General features: G+C 37.6%; 3 protein-coding genes across 6 annotated transcripts in view; all 3 read right to left on the reverse strand.

The window, feature by feature from the left end:
• The window catches only part of LOC127952971 (calmodulin-regulated spectrin-associated protein 3), a 28,907-nt gene extending 25,663 nt beyond the window's left edge, over window positions 1-3,244 (reverse strand). The window contains exon 1 of one of the 3 annotated variants that reach the window (XM_052551888.1): window positions 2,733-3,244. In XM_052551888.1, the coding sequence (XP_052407848.1) occupies window positions 2,733-2,865 (133 nt within the window). In that variant the 5' untranslated portion in view covers window positions 2,866-3,244. The remainder of the gene's footprint in view (window positions 1-2,732) is intronic. The other 2 variants (XM_052551887.1, XM_052551886.1) reach the window with 2 other exon arrangements.
• A 975-nt stretch (window positions 3,245-4,219) lies between these two features.
• Window positions 4,220-10,243, reverse strand: LOC127952992 (pre-mRNA-splicing factor SYF1-like). 2 transcript variants are annotated; one of them, XM_052551891.1, is made up of 19 exons: window positions 10,088-10,243; window positions 9,533-9,681; window positions 9,319-9,442; window positions 8,991-9,188; window positions 8,749-8,883; window positions 7,969-8,133; window positions 7,736-7,880; window positions 7,500-7,648; window positions 7,283-7,402; window positions 7,059-7,190; window positions 6,655-6,786; window positions 6,446-6,559; window positions 6,174-6,336; window positions 5,850-6,040; window positions 5,561-5,683; window positions 5,303-5,474; window positions 4,923-5,049; window positions 4,655-4,761; window positions 4,220-4,532 (listed from the first exon to the last, which is right to left on the reverse strand). In XM_052551891.1, the coding sequence occupies exons 1-19, from the start codon at window positions 10,121-10,123 to the stop codon at window positions 4,471-4,473; spliced, it is 2,544 nt and encodes an 847-aa protein (XP_052407851.1). In that variant the 5' UTR covers window positions 10,124-10,243; the 3' UTR covers window positions 4,220-4,470. The 2 variants fall into 2 exon arrangements, with proteins under 2 accessions (XP_052407851.1, XP_052407849.1); XM_052551889.1 differs by having other exon boundaries at window positions 7,500-7,651.
• Window positions 10,244-11,149: 906 nt separating this feature from the next.
• Window positions 11,150-18,263, reverse strand: LOC127943088 (uncharacterized). The gene is made up of 12 exons (XM_052539258.1): window positions 17,882-18,263; window positions 17,668-17,791; window positions 17,273-17,448; window positions 16,435-16,617; window positions 16,211-16,325; window positions 15,961-16,121; window positions 15,318-15,488; window positions 14,287-14,428; window positions 13,851-14,161; window positions 13,717-13,755; window positions 12,706-12,854; window positions 11,150-12,123 (listed from the first exon to the last, which is right to left on the reverse strand). Exons 1-12 carry the CDS (start codon window positions 17,927-17,929, stop codon window positions 11,925-11,927), a joined length of 1,818 nt encoding a protein of 605 aa, XP_052395218.1. The 5' UTR covers window positions 17,930-18,263; the 3' UTR covers window positions 11,150-11,924.
• Between the last annotated feature and the right edge of the window lie 480 nt (window positions 18,264-18,743).

An 18,743-nucleotide genomic window follows, 5' to 3' on the forward strand; every position in this document is an offset into this window, starting at 1 on the left:
TCATCTGCCAGGACTTCTTCCACGTATGAAAAAAGTATTTATTACATTTGAAATGTGGATATTTTTCTGACAAAAATTGATTCACTAGAGGAGGCCTTTATTCAACCCCTGGAGACATATGCGGCATGTTTTATTATGAATGCAAGCGCTTTATTTGATGACTTGTGGACTGTTCAACTCCAACACCTGCTTACTGCAATGATAGCGCTTGGAATAGCCAGGACAATTTTTAATATAACTTCGACTGGATTCATCTGAAAGAAGAAAGTCATATACACCTAGGATGCATCGAGGGCGAATAAAACAAGCTAATTTTCATTTTTGGGTGAACTATCCCTTGCACTTACAAATCGTAACCCAAACCAATGGGTTTCACTACATTACAAACTTTGATGCAAAAAAAAAAAAAAATTTTAAGAATCATGGGTAATGTAGTTTTTCCACTAGGAATTCTACTGTTCTAATGCTATGTTGCTAATGCTAAACTAATGGTGTGATACTGGAATCACTATAATACACACTTCACACAAATATCAGAAACAAAAATACATTTTAAAATTACATTGAACTGTTTTAGCAATACTTTTCGATATTAAAAGCATATCATAGAGGTCATGCCATTGCATTATCGAAATTCTTGTTTGTAGTTGAAAATTACAAACAAGATTACATTACTTATGCAAACTCAAAAAATCTTAATCTTCTAAATCTCCACCCCGTTCAGAGTTAAACTGCCGTTTGTGTACTTGCACAGAACGACTCTAAACGGACTCAAGGTATAAAGCAAATACAGGAATGCAGACTTACGATCTGAATTAACAGGGGTTCATTAGGTGAACACAATGGGGCTTTTTTTTAAAAAACAATCCAAGAACACACAAACTACCCTGTCTGCTGCATTCAAAAAGAAAAACAAATCTTTTCCTTGTGAGTTTTAATTCACAGGCCAGTGAGCTATCGTTGAGCACAGAGCGCATCACCATACACAGAGATCCTTCTCATCTGACTGTGAGGGGAACACTGAGGTTATACACTGTGCAAATGAATCGAGTGATGCATCAGCTAGGCCTAATGAAAAAACCTGGTTTAAAGCCTCACAACCAATACTGATGTTAACTACAAGTGCAAAAGAGAAAAAGGGCAACAGAGTATGTAAAGCTGCATGATCACAGGGGGAAATAAATAGAGCTGACAAATGATCTTACAAATGACATTATCTTTTTGAATGTTCAAAAGGAAACTGCATATTTTAGACAATGGGACTGGTCATTTGTTTTAATGTTTACTCAAAATAAGTCAGAAATCTCCACTTCAGCAACACTTAAAGCTATAGTTCACCTTCAGTTGCTGGTCCCCATTGACTTGCATAGCGTTTTTTTCAAAACTATGGAAGTCAATGGGGACCAGCAACTGAATGTGAAGTATCCTTTTAAATACACCAAACTTTACAGTTTTATTTTATTAATCTGTATTCTGAGGGTTTTTACAGAAGTATCTGCTCACATATAATTTGCCCAATATAACTTTCTTTTTTTTAACCTGGTGAAATGTTTTTTTTTTTTTTTCTAATTTATAAAGTGACCAATTCAAAATACCCTCAGTAGAAACATTGTTCAATATATGAATTCTGAACCTGGCTTGGTTCAATGTTCTGATTTCTGTTCTGGAAATTTAATTAAATCACTGCATATTTTATCATCACCTAGTGATGTCTATATATGACGTCACACTGCAGGACACTGTGGTCACCGCTTGACGTCATGTCAACTATCCATGCACACAAATCATCAGCATATAAGCAAAAAAAAAAAAAAAAAAAAAAAAATCATCAGCATATAGGCATGTGATATTTCCCCAGTAAATAATTAAACACACTAAGCACTTTAGCCATCAACAACCGTGTTCTCTGTCAGAAACCAAGCCCTCCTTCATCTTTGTAAGTGCTCTTGTGGGTGTATTAACAAAAGGGGTCGCGAGAGTGGGTGTGTACAGGCGTCATGACGCATAGGTGCTTTCAGAGCACGCGCTCACAAAATACACATATTCAAGTCAAACCTACTACATTTCTACCCATCATATCATAATTCCCAGACAACAACGTGTCTATTGCAAGGATTAAGCACGTGCGATTAAACCCTCATGTAACTCTGCCAAACAAGGACACATTTTATCCGCGCTCATAAGAAGGCATAGTGCGTTTTTATTTAAGGAATTTACTTTATTTTAAATGATTATTCATATTCTTTATAATTTTTATAGTTATACGGATCTGGTTTGTCTTTACAAGACTGTTGTAGCATGCAATCATTTTATCATAATCATGCATATGTTATTAGTGCCCAATGGGTGGAAAGCATACTTTTAGACCTTGTATCAGACTATTAATTTATTAAATAAATAATTCAAGAGCGCCAGACTTAATGTATATGAGCAAGACACAGCTGGAGCACAACCAGCAGCTTTCCAGCTCTCATGTGGTCTTTGTGTTATGAAAAACGCTGAGTTTACACGCTGTTCTCCTTCACACATGCTTTCCTCCGCAGTCACCGAACAATGAGCAAATGCTTGCCTCAAAACAAACATATGAGAGAGAGACCAGCACATGATTCGAGAAAGAAATAAAGATGTATGAAACCTAGCGAGCTGCCTATGTATGTAAATAAATAAATAAATAAAATGCAATCTAGGTAACTGGGCAGTTCTCTAGAGTTTGACACACGGCCACTGCATACCTGCATTGCCGTACGATTTCCCCAGGAGCCACCCGACACTGGCGCAGATTCTGGCTCTGGTCAAGTCATACTGATCCAATGGCTTTATATCCGGGACCACAAAAGTCTTCCTCATTGCATTCGAGTCCACCATAGCAGGTCCAAAACAGACGGGCCGGGAAAAAGAGAGGAAGGCGTTGTGGTGAGGAATGAAACAAAATCAAACAGTCATCCTTTTCTTTCACGCAACCACAGCATTGGGATTGCAAAAGGCCGATGTTTCGGATAGCGTTCCGGCGAAAAAAATAATGTAAATGTATTATTTATTCCTCTCTGGATCTTCTCTTCATACGTACAGTAGAGCTGGCGGCCGTATAGGTATGTTTCAGTCTATCGGAGCGACAAATTCAACGATATTCCCGGGGGTTGTTTCACTGTTTTCAACCCCGCTTCAGAGTCCACATCGCTCTGGCTGATAGGCTCCGTAAACGACTGATTTCCAGGTACTCCATACTCCTGTCAATCATCCCGCCGGGCATCCAATCAGGTTCTAGAATTTAGGACACAGGGTTAAGAGGCGGGGCAAAGAATGTGAACTCAAGTAGCAGGTACGAAGGCGCTTGAACGTATGGAAACAGGTGCAGGACAGGTAGAACTTGCTCAGAAGGGAGCGAAAGGGAAATATTAGTCATAATGAACAACGTAATAAATATAATTGTCATGGCATTTCAATGCTAAACGGATTATGGTGTCAACCGCACCAGTTTTCTTGTTTTTGGTAAGACTTATTATATCTACACGTGTTTTAAAAACAAAAAGGTATATTATGTTTCAAAGTTAGCCTATTATTTAGTCTCACACACTGATCAGCATGATGTAGTGGATATTTTATAAAATAACAGTATTAAGTATTTAGGCTACAGCATGTCATAAACTAGTGACTATCAAACTCTGTTTATCACTAAATCATCAAGCACTTTAGTGGAGTTTTCACTGAAAATGATTCAGAAGCACAGCTCAGTTGTGGACAAACCTAACATGGGACAGAATTCACTGAAGGTCCGGGTCACATGATGGTAAAGAGACCACTGCTGTAACTAACTTTGTAAGACGATTAACTCACATAACTATTTTAATCTAATTAGGGAGGAACAGGGCATTTGTTTTTCATCATTCTTTGGTTTTTCAGCGCACCAGCACTCAAAATGTACCGCAAATAAAATGCTTAGTTATAAAACTGCAAAAATGACTCCTCATCCCTTTACAGACAGAATAAACTTTGTTGAAGTAACATGCACAATGAAAGTTTAAAGTGACAACCCTGACCAAATGTGCGTTTTCTTTTCTTTTTTTTTTAATACTGGTATATTCCTCAAACCACAACATTCATATGTTTGCACAAACAAACATCTGGAAAGCTCCACCCATGTATCCATGAAATTATGGGCAGGGCCTTCAGAGAGTTTACAGTATTGCAATCATATAATAAATGATCTGCAGATGTCAGGCATGTTGATTGTTCCTTTAATATACCATAGATAAGGGAAACAACTTCAATATTGTATCTACCCAATGTAATGAAGGACAAATCGAAAGCATGTAAATGCTGTAAAGATTGACACCATGTGGTCTGAATTGGTACTGCTAAAATGTAGTAAGCCATTCACATGAATTCACATCAGCATGTTGCGATTCCTTTCGCAGTTTCCTGATTACTGAATCTGGGAGTTTTGTGATCATCCGTAAAACCGAAGCAAATTTAGTCATCCTTTAGTCCTCCGAAGACGGCAGTAGGGACAGACTTCTGCTCCAACTGCATCTCTGCAATGACACAATGTGAATGATCAGACTACCAGTTCAGCAACTGTTCAAAGACACACCACTGAAAATCATCAATGCTGATGAAGAAAAGAAAAAAACAATCATGTCCCATCTGAACTAACCTTCTGGTTCCCCATCCTCTGCATCCTCATCTTCATCATCAATGTCAATCTCATCTGGATTAGCTTGTTTGGCCAGTTCGGCAAGTTCACTGCGAGAGGTGTCACTCCTGCACAAACCAAACAAAAATTAAGTGATGTAAATGGTACAACCGAAACCAAATTTTCAGAAAGGGCAGAACCTTTAAATAAGTCTCTGAGCCGGTGCCACACCGCCTGCATGCTCTGATTGATCTGTGTGGCCTGCCTCAGACTAGGGCGCAGTACATACCTGACGAAGAGGATCTTGTCTTTAGGTTTGGGTTTGTCCTGCTCAGCCTCTGCAGCGAGCTGATGAGCCTTCTGCTCCAGCATCTTCATGTCATCCACCCCGCTCTGCCCAGGAGCAAGATCTGACACTAAAACACACAAGCAATTAAAAAGAGTTTAACCATACAATGAAGGATTTATATGCGGTTATTCAACCTCGACTGGTGGATTAATCCAACGCCTATTTGCTTACCATTCTCACCTGTGCTAAGAATACATTTCACATGCAAATAGAGATTGTCAGTCTACTAACAAACAGATTCTACACCATTCTCCAGTCTTACAATATTTATTAATATTTTTTATTTAGTTTTTAGTACGTTTTAGTCATTTTCTGCGTACCTGTTCCAGTAGCATTGGTGGTTGCCTTGAGCATCTGAGAGGACATGAAGTTGACCTGTGTGTTGTATGTGGCCTGCACACTGCGTTTAATCCGCAGCATCTCGCGGATGGTGTCCTCATTACCATGGCGTATCTCAAACTCCTTCCATGTTTGCCAGAAATGAGCGGTCATCTGATCCCGAGATGTTAAATCAGTCAAAACACAGGATTACCCACAATATGAGCAAAATGAATATGGAGCAGTGCTGTAAAATGTACCCTTGGATCACAGATCTGTGAGCAGTAGGAGTAGATGGCTCTCGCTCTGTCAATCTCCCCGAGTTTGCTCTCCATGTCCGCAAAGCGCAGGCACATGTCTCTGGCGTGCTCATCTGGCAGGACCTGCACCAAACCAAATGAACTCATTATAGCATATGTGTGTTGTGTTGCTACTGTAAGTGCACGTGTACTGCTGTCTACACAAAGAATTGCCTTTTCAGGACAATAAAGTTGAGTAAGTATATACTGCATTATATATTTGCAATTGAGTTACAGCTGACAGGTTTACCTCAATGGCTTTCTGATAGATGGCTCTTGTGTGAGTGACTCCATAAATCTCTGCTGCCCGTTTGATGTAGATATTGAACATCTGATGTTGTTCCTCTGTTTCTACAGCTGCAGTGGCTCTCTCATACACAGCCATGGCATGTCGCGCCAGACCATACTCCTCTTCCAGCTTAGCATACAGCAAGTAGATTGCTGTAAAACAACACAAATTAAATCAGAATCTGGTTTCAAGGCACCACTCACAAGTAAAGTATTTAAACGTTTACTTTTAATCTTAACTGAATGTAGTTAATCATATTATATTCTCTGTTTTCTGCATGATTACTTTTGGCATATTTAGCAGGACACCCATCCAGCGCTTGCTCAAACAGATCGCGTGCTCTCTCCAGCTTCTTGCCTCCATAACGGTCGATGAACTTGGTGAGGTACGTGTTCCAGATGTCATGGACATTAGGCCACTTAAAGAGGGCTATGCCACGCTCGTATGCCTTCAGTCAAAATTAAATCCAGATTTATTTATAAATAGATGGATTTGTTAATGCAAAAATAAGAGCAAAACAATGAAGATTCAAACAGAGTTATGTTAAATTCCCTTACCTTGAAACTATCCTCAAAGTAGTTGTGTTCTTCAAGAAACATGGCATAGTTAATGATGATCTGAGGAGTGGCGATCCGGAGATCAATGATGCGATCATACACTGCCTTTGTGGACTGACAAAAGCAACAGCTACATTAACACACAAAACAGCAAGAACATACGGTAAAATACATTCCCTCAGAGAAAAGGAAACGACAAAGCAACATACCTGGAATGTGCCAAGACTCTCTTCCAAGTCTGCAAGCATGGACCACACTTTCAGGGACTTATAAACTCGATTCTGCACTGGTTCTGATGAATCAAAATACTCTGCTTTTCTGGATGGAATTGCTGTTGCTTTCTGTGAAGAAAAAGACTGTCAACATCTGGAAAAAGTTGGATGACATGATCTCCTATTTTATATCCCTTTGGCATGAAATGCAGTAAACTATGACACCAAGCAAACTTTGAAACTGGGGTTAAGTTATTACCAAAAATAAAAACTATATAGACATAAAACAAATAGTAAAATATTAATAGAAACTATAATACTACCTCAATTACACTAAAATAACGCCGCACTTCACTAAAGCACTAGTGGGTGATGTATAGTACTTATACAGTGTCTCTTACCCTTAGTATACGCAAAGCTTGGTCATAATTCTCATGTCTCAGCTCCATCTCTCCATATTCACACCACACTGCAGCAAGATCATCCACCTGTTTGTAGTTCACCTTTGTGGCCTTCTCAAAGATAGTCCTAGCCTTGAAGTTCAAGCGAAATAGTTAACCATCAGTTTAGAGTAATGTACCGACACATTATCTACAACGTCGCAAGTATACAGGAAGTGCTGTACATCATCCAGCTGTTCATTATCCTCATAGAATCTGGCGAAGGACACCCAGAGAGAGTGAGGTTTTCCCGTGGCTTTGACAGGATCTATGGTTTGCACAGCTTCTGTGTACGTGTTGATAATCTACAGGAAAAAGCAGGATTAAGATCTGTAAATCACACACAGCAGTTATGTTGAGACGAATATCAACCGATTTAAAGATGTAAATGATGTGTCCGACCTGTCGAGGTTGGCCCTCGTAGAGTTTGACTCTCTTGTGCCACTCGTGAACGTTGTGAGGGTTCTGACGCAGCAGCACACTGTTCAGTAAAAGTGGTCGTCGAGTTATCAGCAACTCAAAACGGGCCAATCGCAACTCCAAGTCAATGTCTCCTAGAGTGGGGAAATCAGGATTACTGGAAGACCAACATCAAGGATTATTTGCTACAATGTCTTCCAAGGAAAAATTTCTCTCACCATCTTCATCTTGTCCCAGTTCAGACGTGGTCTCCATCTTGGCAGCAATCATGCTCTCCTCAAACTGCGCATAGCTGTCGAAAACCTGGGTGAAGTCTCGCACAGTGACTACGGTTAGGATGGCTTCCTCATATACATCTCGAGCCTTGAAAAAGCAGGATAATGGTAATAGGGTCAAGAGTGGGGTTAGTTTATCCAGAGCACTCTTAGATTTTGTGAACTTGCAGTTTCACCTTCTCAAAATGTCCACTGCGGATGTAGTAATCAGCCAGAGAACACCAGAGTTTGCCGAGCTGGTCAGTAAAACGAGTGAGACCTCCGCGGATAATCGCTCCCACGTTCAGTGAGGTCACCTTGTCCGGGTTTTGTGAGATGAGGTCACAGAGTTCGTGCCAGAGCTGTAATTGAATTTGACAAGAAAAAATATGTACCTTGTTGCATGGTATGTATAGAATTTGCAATACTGAATTTATGCTTACGGTATATGGAAACGCAGACTGAGATGGACATTAGAGGCATAAAGCCACTTTGATGCATCATGATCTTAAAATGACAAATCATTGAATTGATTAAGAACTTTAGAAATTATAATTCCTATAATAATGTCTAGTGTATTAGATACTTATTTTTTCTAATCTAAAATACAATTGTTGACCTGTGATAAGCAAACAAATCCAGATCTGCAACCTCCATTTTTGTCTTCAGCATGATAACCCAATAAAATGATGACCAATTTCAGACTAGTAAAGAACTATGATCAAGATAAATCTGTGTCAAAGCAAATACACAGTAAGATTTAAGTTTTAGGGTGTAAGAGGTAGAGTAAGAGTAAGAAGTATTTAATAAAAAAAATTAAGAAATCAAAACATATATTCAGCATAAAATTGCCAGTGAAGACAAAAAAAATTGTAAAAAAAAAGTTACAAAATATTTTAAATTTAATACAAGTGCTGTTTTCTGAAGTTTGTTCACCACTCATTACAAAAAAAAAGTAAAAGATGTAATTTGCTAACCTGATAATTGGACTTTCCCTCTTTAGAAACAAAGTTTTCATCATTGACCACAGCTGCCAGCCGGATCGCAGCTTCATCCAGACGTCCAACTGAACGCAGGAAATCAATGTATTCCTCTGCATTCTCAGGAGACAACTACAAGCAAGACAGAAGAAAAGCAAGTGTTGAGATAGCTTAATTTACACATTGAAATGTCAACTACAGACTATCAAGTGTGTATTTGGTTATGTTCCCACCCTCACCTTTAAGTACCGGCGGTAAACACGAATAGCTGTTTCTGGGAGAGGCAAGTTATGGGCAAAGCGAAGATACAGGGGCCAGATACGAGGATGCTGGGTAATGGGTAGCGCTCTTAACGCCCTATCGAACGTCCGTCTGCTCCGTGTAATTTTGCATTGAGACACCATGAACTGACAGTAGTCGATCCATATCCTCGGCATCTGAGGAGCCGGTGGAAAAAAGTAAACATTCACACTGCTATAAATGTGCAACCGTCAAATCACACAAGTGATGTTTTCACACAGCACTGCTGCTATATAAACGTAAAACCACACGAAACTTCAACTTTACCTTATGCATAAACACAAGTGCTCTCTCATGACAGTTGTTCACCTCCTCGTATGCTAGATCTGTGACACACTTGCCTTTCACCTGTTTTCTTCTCTCTCTCAGGTAGTTGTACCACAGCTTGTAACTGAGAAATACATTTTTAAAAAGGAGCAAATCTATTTTAGGATTCAAGCACAGGGCTTTACAAGAAAAAAACAAGATGACATGCACATACCTGCCAGGTAGCTCTTTTAATGCTCTTTCATAGATCATATTGAGCACTGGTTTCTGGGCATTTTGCTTGTGCTCAATGTAACGCATCCAGCATTTGACTGAATACGGATTCCTGATGATTTCTTCTTCATAAGGCAAATCATCATCTTCCTGCAATATACACGACTCTGTTAATTAATGTACAACGATGCATGCAATCTCAAAAAGAAGAAAGTCATGTTAGGGAACTAGAATTATTTCGAGCAGAATCACCTTTGCTCGCCTAAAATGGTTATTTAATTTCAAATATATAACATTAGTTAGAAACATATGCTAACTACTGTTACCCATTCAGTCTAGTATTAAATATGATATTAATCAATGCAAACGACACAACAACACATTTCGTGTTTGACAGGTAATAAACACCATAAATTAGAAAATATTTTTTTATTAGAAACAATATTTTTGTATATTGGTATCTCATTCTCTTAGAGTTAGCAAGCTAATCACAGCTAGCTGATAACAGACCCTATTAAAGGTCACAGAGCCGACTTTAAAAAACACAAATACATACGAATAAAACGTCTGCCTTTCCGCTAAGCGTTGGCATTTTCCTTTGTCAGAGAAACTCTTTGTAATATTGTTAAAAGCTCTGTTATTCTTGACAAAATAACTATTTTCGCAGCGTGTTGGGAACGTTGAAGTACAAAAGCACCGCCTTTTCCGAGTGAAGTTGATTCCTATTGGCTGTCGCTTCCATGGGTGCGTCACAGTTTCTCCTCTAGGGGGAGCCTTTGAGATTTGGACATTCTTCATTTATGCTTTAGTTTATCCATTATTCTGTGAACAAAAATGTTTTATTAGAGAAGTAACTGTAGCAAACATAGGCTAGCTGACGGTGATAGTTGAGCGTTTCCCTTGTGGAAAAAGAAGTGCGCTAAATATATCTTTAATAAACTGATCCATATCATGTGGGCCGAAACTGATTCCACCTTGAGTAAAAGTGGAATCGGTAATATAATTATTATTAAGGGCCTAGCAAGGGACATCAATAACCTTGCTTTATACAGGACTTTCTCTCACTTCAGGGAAATCCTGTCGAGCAGAGTGGTGTGGGACAGTAAGGGCGAACTGAAAGGCTATGGTTTTATCCATTACGCCACACTGGAGGCCGTTGAATTAGCGATGAAGAAGCTGAATGATGGTGCACTGCTCAATGGCCATCTAGTGTCCGTATGCCATTTTAAAAAATACGAGAAGCACCGGGCAGAGTATAAGAGCAGCTCCAATCCTCCCCAAAATAAAGACTTCAGTCTAAAACTTGCCGTAAAGCTTGGGCAGTGAGGGGCTGGGCTCCCTGTTTTTTCTGCTTTTGGAGATGGAGAAGTCACCAATTCAGCGGTGATCATGAACAGTCGTAGCATGCTTTATGGCTTTGTGACATACTCATCGCTCAATGATGCTGTTATAGCCACATCTGTAATGAATGGCTATATTGTCACATATATATCTCCCTGGTGCAAGATATAAAAAAATTAAATAAAGCAATAATATACAAACAAATGTGCAATAACTCTTTTGGTTTGTTATGTCTTTCTAATTTTCTTTATTATCACAAGTGTTCAAATTGTTTAAGAACTTTCAAAATCCATTTGCTCAGCATTTAAAACATTGTACAAGGTACAGATCTCTGATTTGAGGCCGTTGGATGAAGTAAAGACATTCAGCAGTTTCAGAGCGAGAGGAAGCACTGCAGGCGAGTTCACACAGATGCTGCAGTTGCTCTGAAACACTTGTAATCTACTGTAGCGCAGAATAAGACCAAGACCGACAGAATAGTTTCAGTCAAGAATTTACTTGTTAAAACTCACTGCTCTTTGATGAAAACACAAGCAGTCATTCTGTGATTTAAGTGAATGAGATAAAGCTGGTGAAAAGTCAGTTTTAGGGTAGCCTACACATGTGCTCAGTCATATGCTTTGCCTGCTGTATCACTTGGCCTACTTTGATTTGTTTCACATTAAAAAAGGTTTTACACTTAATTAAGTTGTTAGTAATTTTGGAAAACATGTTTAAAGTCATGTACATTTGCAGGAGATCAATATCAGTATCCTAATTAGATGATGATTTATTTTTCATGAAACATGAATAGCACAGATAACGCTAAGTTTAAAAACACTCATTAAAGCTTCACACAAATACATTTTTAATTCACAAGAGATTGTCAAACGAGCCATGAAACAAAAACACTACAGAATACACTTCTAAACAGTATGTTAATTTCCAGTGTGAACACAGCTTATTTTGACATGCTAATTATTTTATCTAAAAACCAAAATGTTTAGCTTTTTTGTAATACTGACATTCATCCAGGTGATGTGAAACTAGACTATATGATCACGCATGGCATCCTATTTTCTCTTTTCTTTGCTTTTCTCCTTTTTTTCTTTCTTTCCACTACTTTTTCCTTTCCCCTTCTCAGCCTCCTTGTTCTGTTGCAGCTGAGTGGTGTGGACGCTTTGTTTCAGAGAGAAGTAGTCCTCATATAGGCCCACCGGACCAGACAGGTGTGGAGAAGAGGGTCTGGACTGTCCCTGACTCTCAGGAGACCTGCACTCCAAAAAAAAAATTAGAAGTTGTGTTTACTTAACATTTCTATGTCTAACAGGTTCCACATAACTGGGTTATGTTGCATTTAATTAACATTATTTATTTCAGTAAACTTAAGTAAATCACATAAGGTTCATTCAATTCCAATTAGTTGAATCAGGTTAGCATTCTAAATTTCGCCCAAAAAAACGTTCAATTATCCTAAAATTCTTATTAAAAAAATAAAACAAGTAATCCTGTTTAATCGCTTAGTTTATATAGTGAATACATTCAAGAATCATTTTTACAAATCTTATCCAGAAGATGGTTTTGTTACATCCATGACATGCCCAAGTATTTTGTTTTTAATTATTAAAACAACTTTAATTCTTTTTAGCAGGTCTTCAATCCAAGCACATATACACTTCATCACAGCGGTAACCCCAAAAAGGTGCAAAGCAAAATGGAAATATTAAGTTGAGTCAGTTTAACACAATGCAATTTTTTTTTTTAATGAGAAACCTAATATAAGTGTTATTTTTTTTTTTTTTTATTAACTGAAAAGTATCATAAAATCGTTTGAGTGTGTGAGGAGGCACTGACCTGGAGCGATGCTGTCTGTGTGGGTTCACACTGAGAGAGACCGGTCTGCCAGGCCTGGGGCTGAGAGGAATTACTATAGCCTCCCCTGGTTGTCCGATTGTGATGAAGACTTCAGGGAATGGATATGGCTGGTTATTTGCTCCATGCGTCTGAAAGAGACCCAAAAATTACACATTAGACTCTACACTATTGATGCGCTTGAATAATTAGTTATGTTTTAGTTATTTTAGCTCATAAACAATGTGAAGTCATTGTACATAAACGTTTCAGTTTTTTAAACGAACTGATGCACAAGTTTGACTTTCACATCACATGGAAGTAAAAAACTATATCTGAGTTCATAGAGTCCATAGAACTTAGCATATTGTGTTTGATGAAGGCACAGACCAACTTTGAGTTGATACAAAAAAAGAAATTCCATAAGGGTGAGTAAAAAAAAAAATGTCCTGAAGCTGGTTGCCTCAAGTTTTTAAATTTCTCAGATTTATTTTACTGTCTAATCTTCAATCACAAATAAGTAGCCATCTAGAACAGGAACACACTTTTACTTATTTGGTTTTATATAAAAAAAAATTCAAGTAGTTCCTATACAAACAGAAAAGTTCAGAGTGACCAAGCTGAAAACACTAAACAACACTAAAAAACACTAAACAAATCATAAAAGTGGTCGATGCATCTCTTGCACTTTATTCAAATATTTTGAAGCCATACAATAGATTTTTGAGAGGATCCGACCAAATTTTATGTCTTTATTTCCTAAGAGTCTTTGCCTCTAGTGAGCTATTTAAGACATTTTAATGAAACATAATAAGGTCAACATACATTGATGAGTCTTTCACAATAAAACCCATGACATGCATTTAGAAAACAGACTAGGTGAATTTAAAAAAATTATTTTTAAGCAAAAGGTTGTTTCACACTTTATTGTGCACATATCACAAAATGTCTTCAGAGAAATTATAATCACTTTCATTCTGTAAACAATTTTTGTGGTCATCGTACAGTACCTACCTGGTGTGGAGGGAAGCACATGGAAATCTGAAATGATATCTGTAAAACAAAAGTGTGCTTACAATTAATATCAACCACTTCAGTTGAATTGTTAGGGATCAAAAGCAAAAATAGATGCAGTAAAAATCCCTCACCTGTGCAGACATATCATCATGCAGTAATCTCTCTGGGGGAAATGAGGCCAGTCTGGGGGGAGGCCTGACATGTGTGTCTGATTCACTGACGCTCAGTGTGGGAGAGGAAGGTCTGGAACAAACTTTTGTTGGCGCAGCAGGTAAAGCAGGGGTCAGGGTGATTTTAGGAGCCAATGTTTTATTGTTCTCTCTCTTAGTTCCAGTGCTGGAGTTCTGGATGCCTGGCAATGCATTGAGTGTCACGCGCTGGTCATCCAGCCGTCCGCTCTGAAAGCTGGACACCAGTTTGAAAAACTGCTCAGGATCTTCCACTGCAACAAGCCAGAACAGTGTGAAATATTAGGATTGCTATGTTTTTATATATATATATATATATATATATATATATATATATATATAATGAGCAGGTCATTAATAATCAGCAGACTTTGGTTACCTGTGGGACTAGTGTTTGGATTCTTTGGAGAAGAGGAAGTCTTTTTAAAGGGTTCAAATGAGCACCGCTGGTCATCCATTCGCCGGTGCTGTGCATTATGTAGCAGGGAAAAAAGCTGGTCCTGATCAATGCAATTTTTTACCTTATTCAAAGAAAGAAAACACTATATGAATGAATGGGAATTTCATTTGTATTTGATTTTCAGAAACATTCTAGCTTCACAGGGACATTGTTTGGTTTTCCGTATGAAAACTTCCTGTTGTAACTGACAGCATGACACAACATGACACTCGTTTTGAACTCAGAAAACCTTTCTTCATTTAAATTGCTAATTCTTCTTTACAATTACAGAATGAGTTTTATTTTTATATTGTGTGAACCAATCCAAGAGCTACAAATTGGTATTACAATGTCAAATAAAAAAACTATATTGCTAACTAGAACAAAAATAATAATAATAATTGTGCGTGTGTGTGTGTGTGTATATATATATATATATATATATATATATATATATATATATATATATATATATATATATATAATTTAAATATATACAGTACTTGTCAGAAGTTTAGATCTTTTTAAATGAAATTTCAGCCAGACTTCAGTGTCACATAATTCTTAGGAAATTATTCTGAATGCAAGAGTAATGATGGTGAAGAAAAAAACAGAAATACATTAATTGTAAAATATGTTTAAATCAATTATCTTAATAAAACTTTAAATTATAATAAAATTTCACAATATCACTGTATGTTTTTACTGTCATTTTGTTCAAATAAATGCAACCTTTGTGAGCATGAGAGACCTTAATCAACAAAATAAAATCTTAATTATTCAACTGCCTGCCCATTGTATTTTAAATATATACAATGTCACTTTCAGTGGTACTGTTATGCTAAACTGGTTATAAATAAAGTTTATATCCTATAAAAAGCTAATGCAGTGATCTTTTACAGTTTATTCAGAAATGCCTGTGCTGCGGTTGGATGCCGTCTGGATTGATTTGTGCGGTGTGGTTGGCTCACCTCAGAGTCAGGACTGAATGTTCCTGATCTCCGGGATGATTTAGTGGGTGAGCCTGATTGGGATGGACGGTTAGTCGCTGATACAGGTTGAGAAGGAGACTTCTTTGTGGGGGCGGGAGACCCCAGGTGGATTTTGGGAGCAGAGCAGCGCTGATCATCTATCCGAGAGCCCTGCCGAAGAGAAAATAATACAAGAGTGCATCGTTATCACAGAGTGCTTTTAGATAAATGACAGTCTATCCAGGTTTCTATTTCTGAGAATGTATCAATGATGGAGACAGGAGAGAGCTAGTAAATGTTGATGATGGTCTTAAAATAAGCCCTTTTTCCTGTCCTATATTTAGACTCTTTTAACAGCTGTGTATAGTCTCACAAATCTATCATTAATCATATATTTTCCTTGATTTTTTTTAATAACAAGTTAAATGTATTATAAAAACATACTGCAAATTTGTTATTTTTATTTTATTTTTTTTTGTTGCAGAAACTGGGTTACACGTTTTTAGGATTCTTTAATGAATAATAAAAATAATACTTTACTGTACACTTTTGATCAATATAATGCTGATATTCTGACCGACCCCAAACTTGTGAATGGCAATATATTATGCCTTTAAATGATGAAGGCAACATATTTCCTCACCTGTATTCTGGAGATCATGCTGAAGAGCTGATCTGAATCCTGAGCAGTCATACTAGGAGGCGATTTGATCTCTGGTAACCGGTTAAGCGTCGCCCGCTGGTCATCTAACTGCCGATTTTGGGTATTAGCAATGAGTTTAAAAAACTTCTCAACATCTTGATCTGGTTTGAAGGTGTAGAGAAACAGAAATTGCACTGATTGGTTTGCAGTTGGTTGCTATTTGATCAGTTATAACAGCTGGCAGACTTACCTGACTGGCTGTTCTCCATATGTCTGCGTGATAAAGGGTTAATCGAGCAGCGTTGTTCATCCATACGTCCATTTTGTGCTTGACTAACTAGACACAACAGCTGGTCCTGCTCATGCTGGTGGATTTAGAACAAGAATAACAGGCTTTCAAACTTGTTAGAAGGAAGTTTGGAGAAAAATGGTTTAAGTGTCCAAGGCTGCTGTAAATATGATATTCATGCTCACTTGAAGACTTTCACCGTCCATTCTGTCCTTGTCTGATATAGGGCTGAACGAGGCTGATCTGGTCGTGAGTGTGTTATAAGTGTCCGAGTCAGCAGTAGCACGAGGACTGAAGCTTGATCTTCTCATAGAGTCCTGGGCCCCAGGGGTCAGGCTCATTTTTGGAGGATTGCGTTTCCTGAAGCTCTACATGACAGGTAAAAAAAAAAAAAAAAAAAACATGCAATACTTTATTCTGAAACCATTCACACACATATATATATATATATATATATATATATATATATATATATATATATATATATATATATATATATATATATACACACACACACACATGTACTGGAAAAAAAATTTATGTAGTATTTACTTACAAAAAAAGAAACAATTTTAACTCTGAAATTGTCGCATTTATGTAGAACCCAGAGAAAACATTACCGTCTCCAGCCGCGAGAGGGCGCTCTATGTCTTCAGTGTAGACTACAGGAGCACTGAGCAGCATAGAGCGCCCTCCCGCGGCTGGAGACGGTAATGTTTTCTATTGGTTCATTTCTCTTAGATCATTTTTCTCATTTCATGTCAGATTAATTTTCATAAATAAGTCGCACCTGACTATAAGTCGCAGGACCAGCCAAACTATGAAAAAAAGTGCGACTTATAGTCCGGAAAATACGGTACAGAGATATTGCAATTAGCACACTGACATTTTGAACTACAACGTAGTATTTTCTTGTAAAAAGTATAACCTTAAACTAATAATCCTTATTTATAACATTGAAAGTGTAGTGTAACTGTAGTTTAGTGTTGTATAGTCGTAATAGATGTCGACTGGAAAACTCACATGAGCTCTGCTGACCATGCTACAGAACTGATCAAAGTTTGTCTTCAATACATTTCCATCTTTAGGATCTTTGATCATGAATGCCTCCATCCCTGGCAATGAGTTAAGCGTCACCCGTTGCTCATCTAATCGCTGACTTTGACTCTTGACCAGCAGCTGGAAAAACTCATCGGCATCTGGTGCACAACACGCAGAGAACATGTAAAAATTACTTTTAAGGCAAGATACTACATTGTTTGTTCAGGCACTGGTACATTTTGAGATTTTGGACTATTTCTAACAATTTTCACCCCACCCTGCCTTGCCTTAATAAATAGATACTACTGATAATGAGGTTAATTTCAAAGATTAGTGTGAAAGTACATTCATTTTGAACATCTTGACCAGAATCTGACCTGGGCTGCAGTCATGAGCTTGTTGAGGTGTTGCTGGACCCAAGGTGCAGCGCTGCTCATCCATTCTTCCATGCTGAGCTTTACTAACCAGAGAAAACAACTGATCCCGATCGCCTGACACTTGCTGTCAAGACAAAAACAACCGATTCAGTTGTAACATCTTTTAACACGGTAGTAAATATACAAAAATGTAACATATAAAAGCATGCAATACCTCCATTTTGTCTGCCACAGACGTAATCTGCAATTCTACAATCTTCATCTGGATTTTCTTCGATATTGAAATACAGAAATCAGTGCATACTTCTTCAAAACGAGTGTTACAGTTTCAGTCATGCTGCGGTCTGGTACTTCTTCTCTCTAAAATCAAGTGATGGATGGAGAGCTTTTAGAAGGTGTTAAGCTCTGAATATAAACCCACACCCATTAGGAAACCTAGACGGGGACCGTCTTTAATCCCAGATAAAACCAGTTAATCCTCTCTATCATACAGTCGTGATCTTTTATCATGGGAGATGATGACAATCATTTGAGCAGTGACATCAATATCTCTCAACAGACACCATCAGCGTGTTTAGGTTAATAACTATGGAACAGATTAATGGATTTCTGAAAATCAGCAGAAAACAGGCTTAAATATCCTGAATGTGATGTACAGAGAGAGGGAGATTTCCATCAGGAGTTGAGTTACAGGAAGTGTGGTTACAAAACAGTAACAAACAGGACCTGGAAGTCTAAAAACAGTAAAATGAAGTGCTTAATTTTCAATTAAAATACTAATTGTTAACCTCAGAAAGTGTACTATATTAATAACAGTATATTATATAAAACAAACTAGATTATTAAAATGTAAAATGTGTTTTCTATTTCAGCATCATTCTTCCAGTCTTCAGTGTCACATGATCCTTCAGAAATCATTTTTATATTCAAATTTGATGCTCAAGAAACATTTATTATTATTGTCAATGCTTGTGCTACCAGCATTTTTTTCAGGAGCATAAAGTTCAAAACTACAGCATTTATTTGAAATGGAAATCTTTTGTAACATTATACATTTCTCACCGTCATTTTTTTAT

The sequence above is a fragment of the Carassius gibelio genome, chromosome A3 (assembly GCF_023724105.1).
Source record: "Carassius gibelio isolate Cgi1373 ecotype wild population from Czech Republic chromosome A3, carGib1.2-hapl.c, whole genome shotgun sequence".
NCBI lineage: Eukaryota > Metazoa > Chordata > Actinopteri > Cypriniformes > Cyprinidae > Carassius > Carassius gibelio.

Bases quoted from the DNA above. Each gene is read 5' to 3' on its own strand.
- LOC127952992 (XM_052551889.1), bottom strand. From the start codon at position 10,123: ATGCCAACGCTTAGCGGAAAGGCAGACGTTTTATTC. The intron at 7,191-7,282 runs GTACAGCACTTC...TTGAACTTCAAG, and splicing joins ATAATGAACAGCTGGATGAT to GCTAGGACTATCTTTGAGAA. The intron at 4,762-4,922 runs GTATGTACTGCG...TGGTTTGTGCAG, and splicing joins GACAAGATCCTCTTCGTCAG to GAGTGACACCTCTCGCAGTG.
- LOC127943088 (XM_052539258.1), bottom strand. From the start codon at position 17,929: ATGAAGATTGTAGAATTGCAGATTACGTCTGTGGCAGACAAAATGGAG. The intron at 16,326-16,434 runs GTGAGCATGAAT...TAAATCCACCAG, and splicing joins TGGACGGTGAAAGTCTTCAA to CATGAGCAGGACCAGCTGTT. The intron at 13,756-13,850 runs GTGAGGGATTTT...TTTGTTTTACAG, and splicing joins ATGATGATATGTCTGCACAG to ATATCATTTCAGATTTCCAT.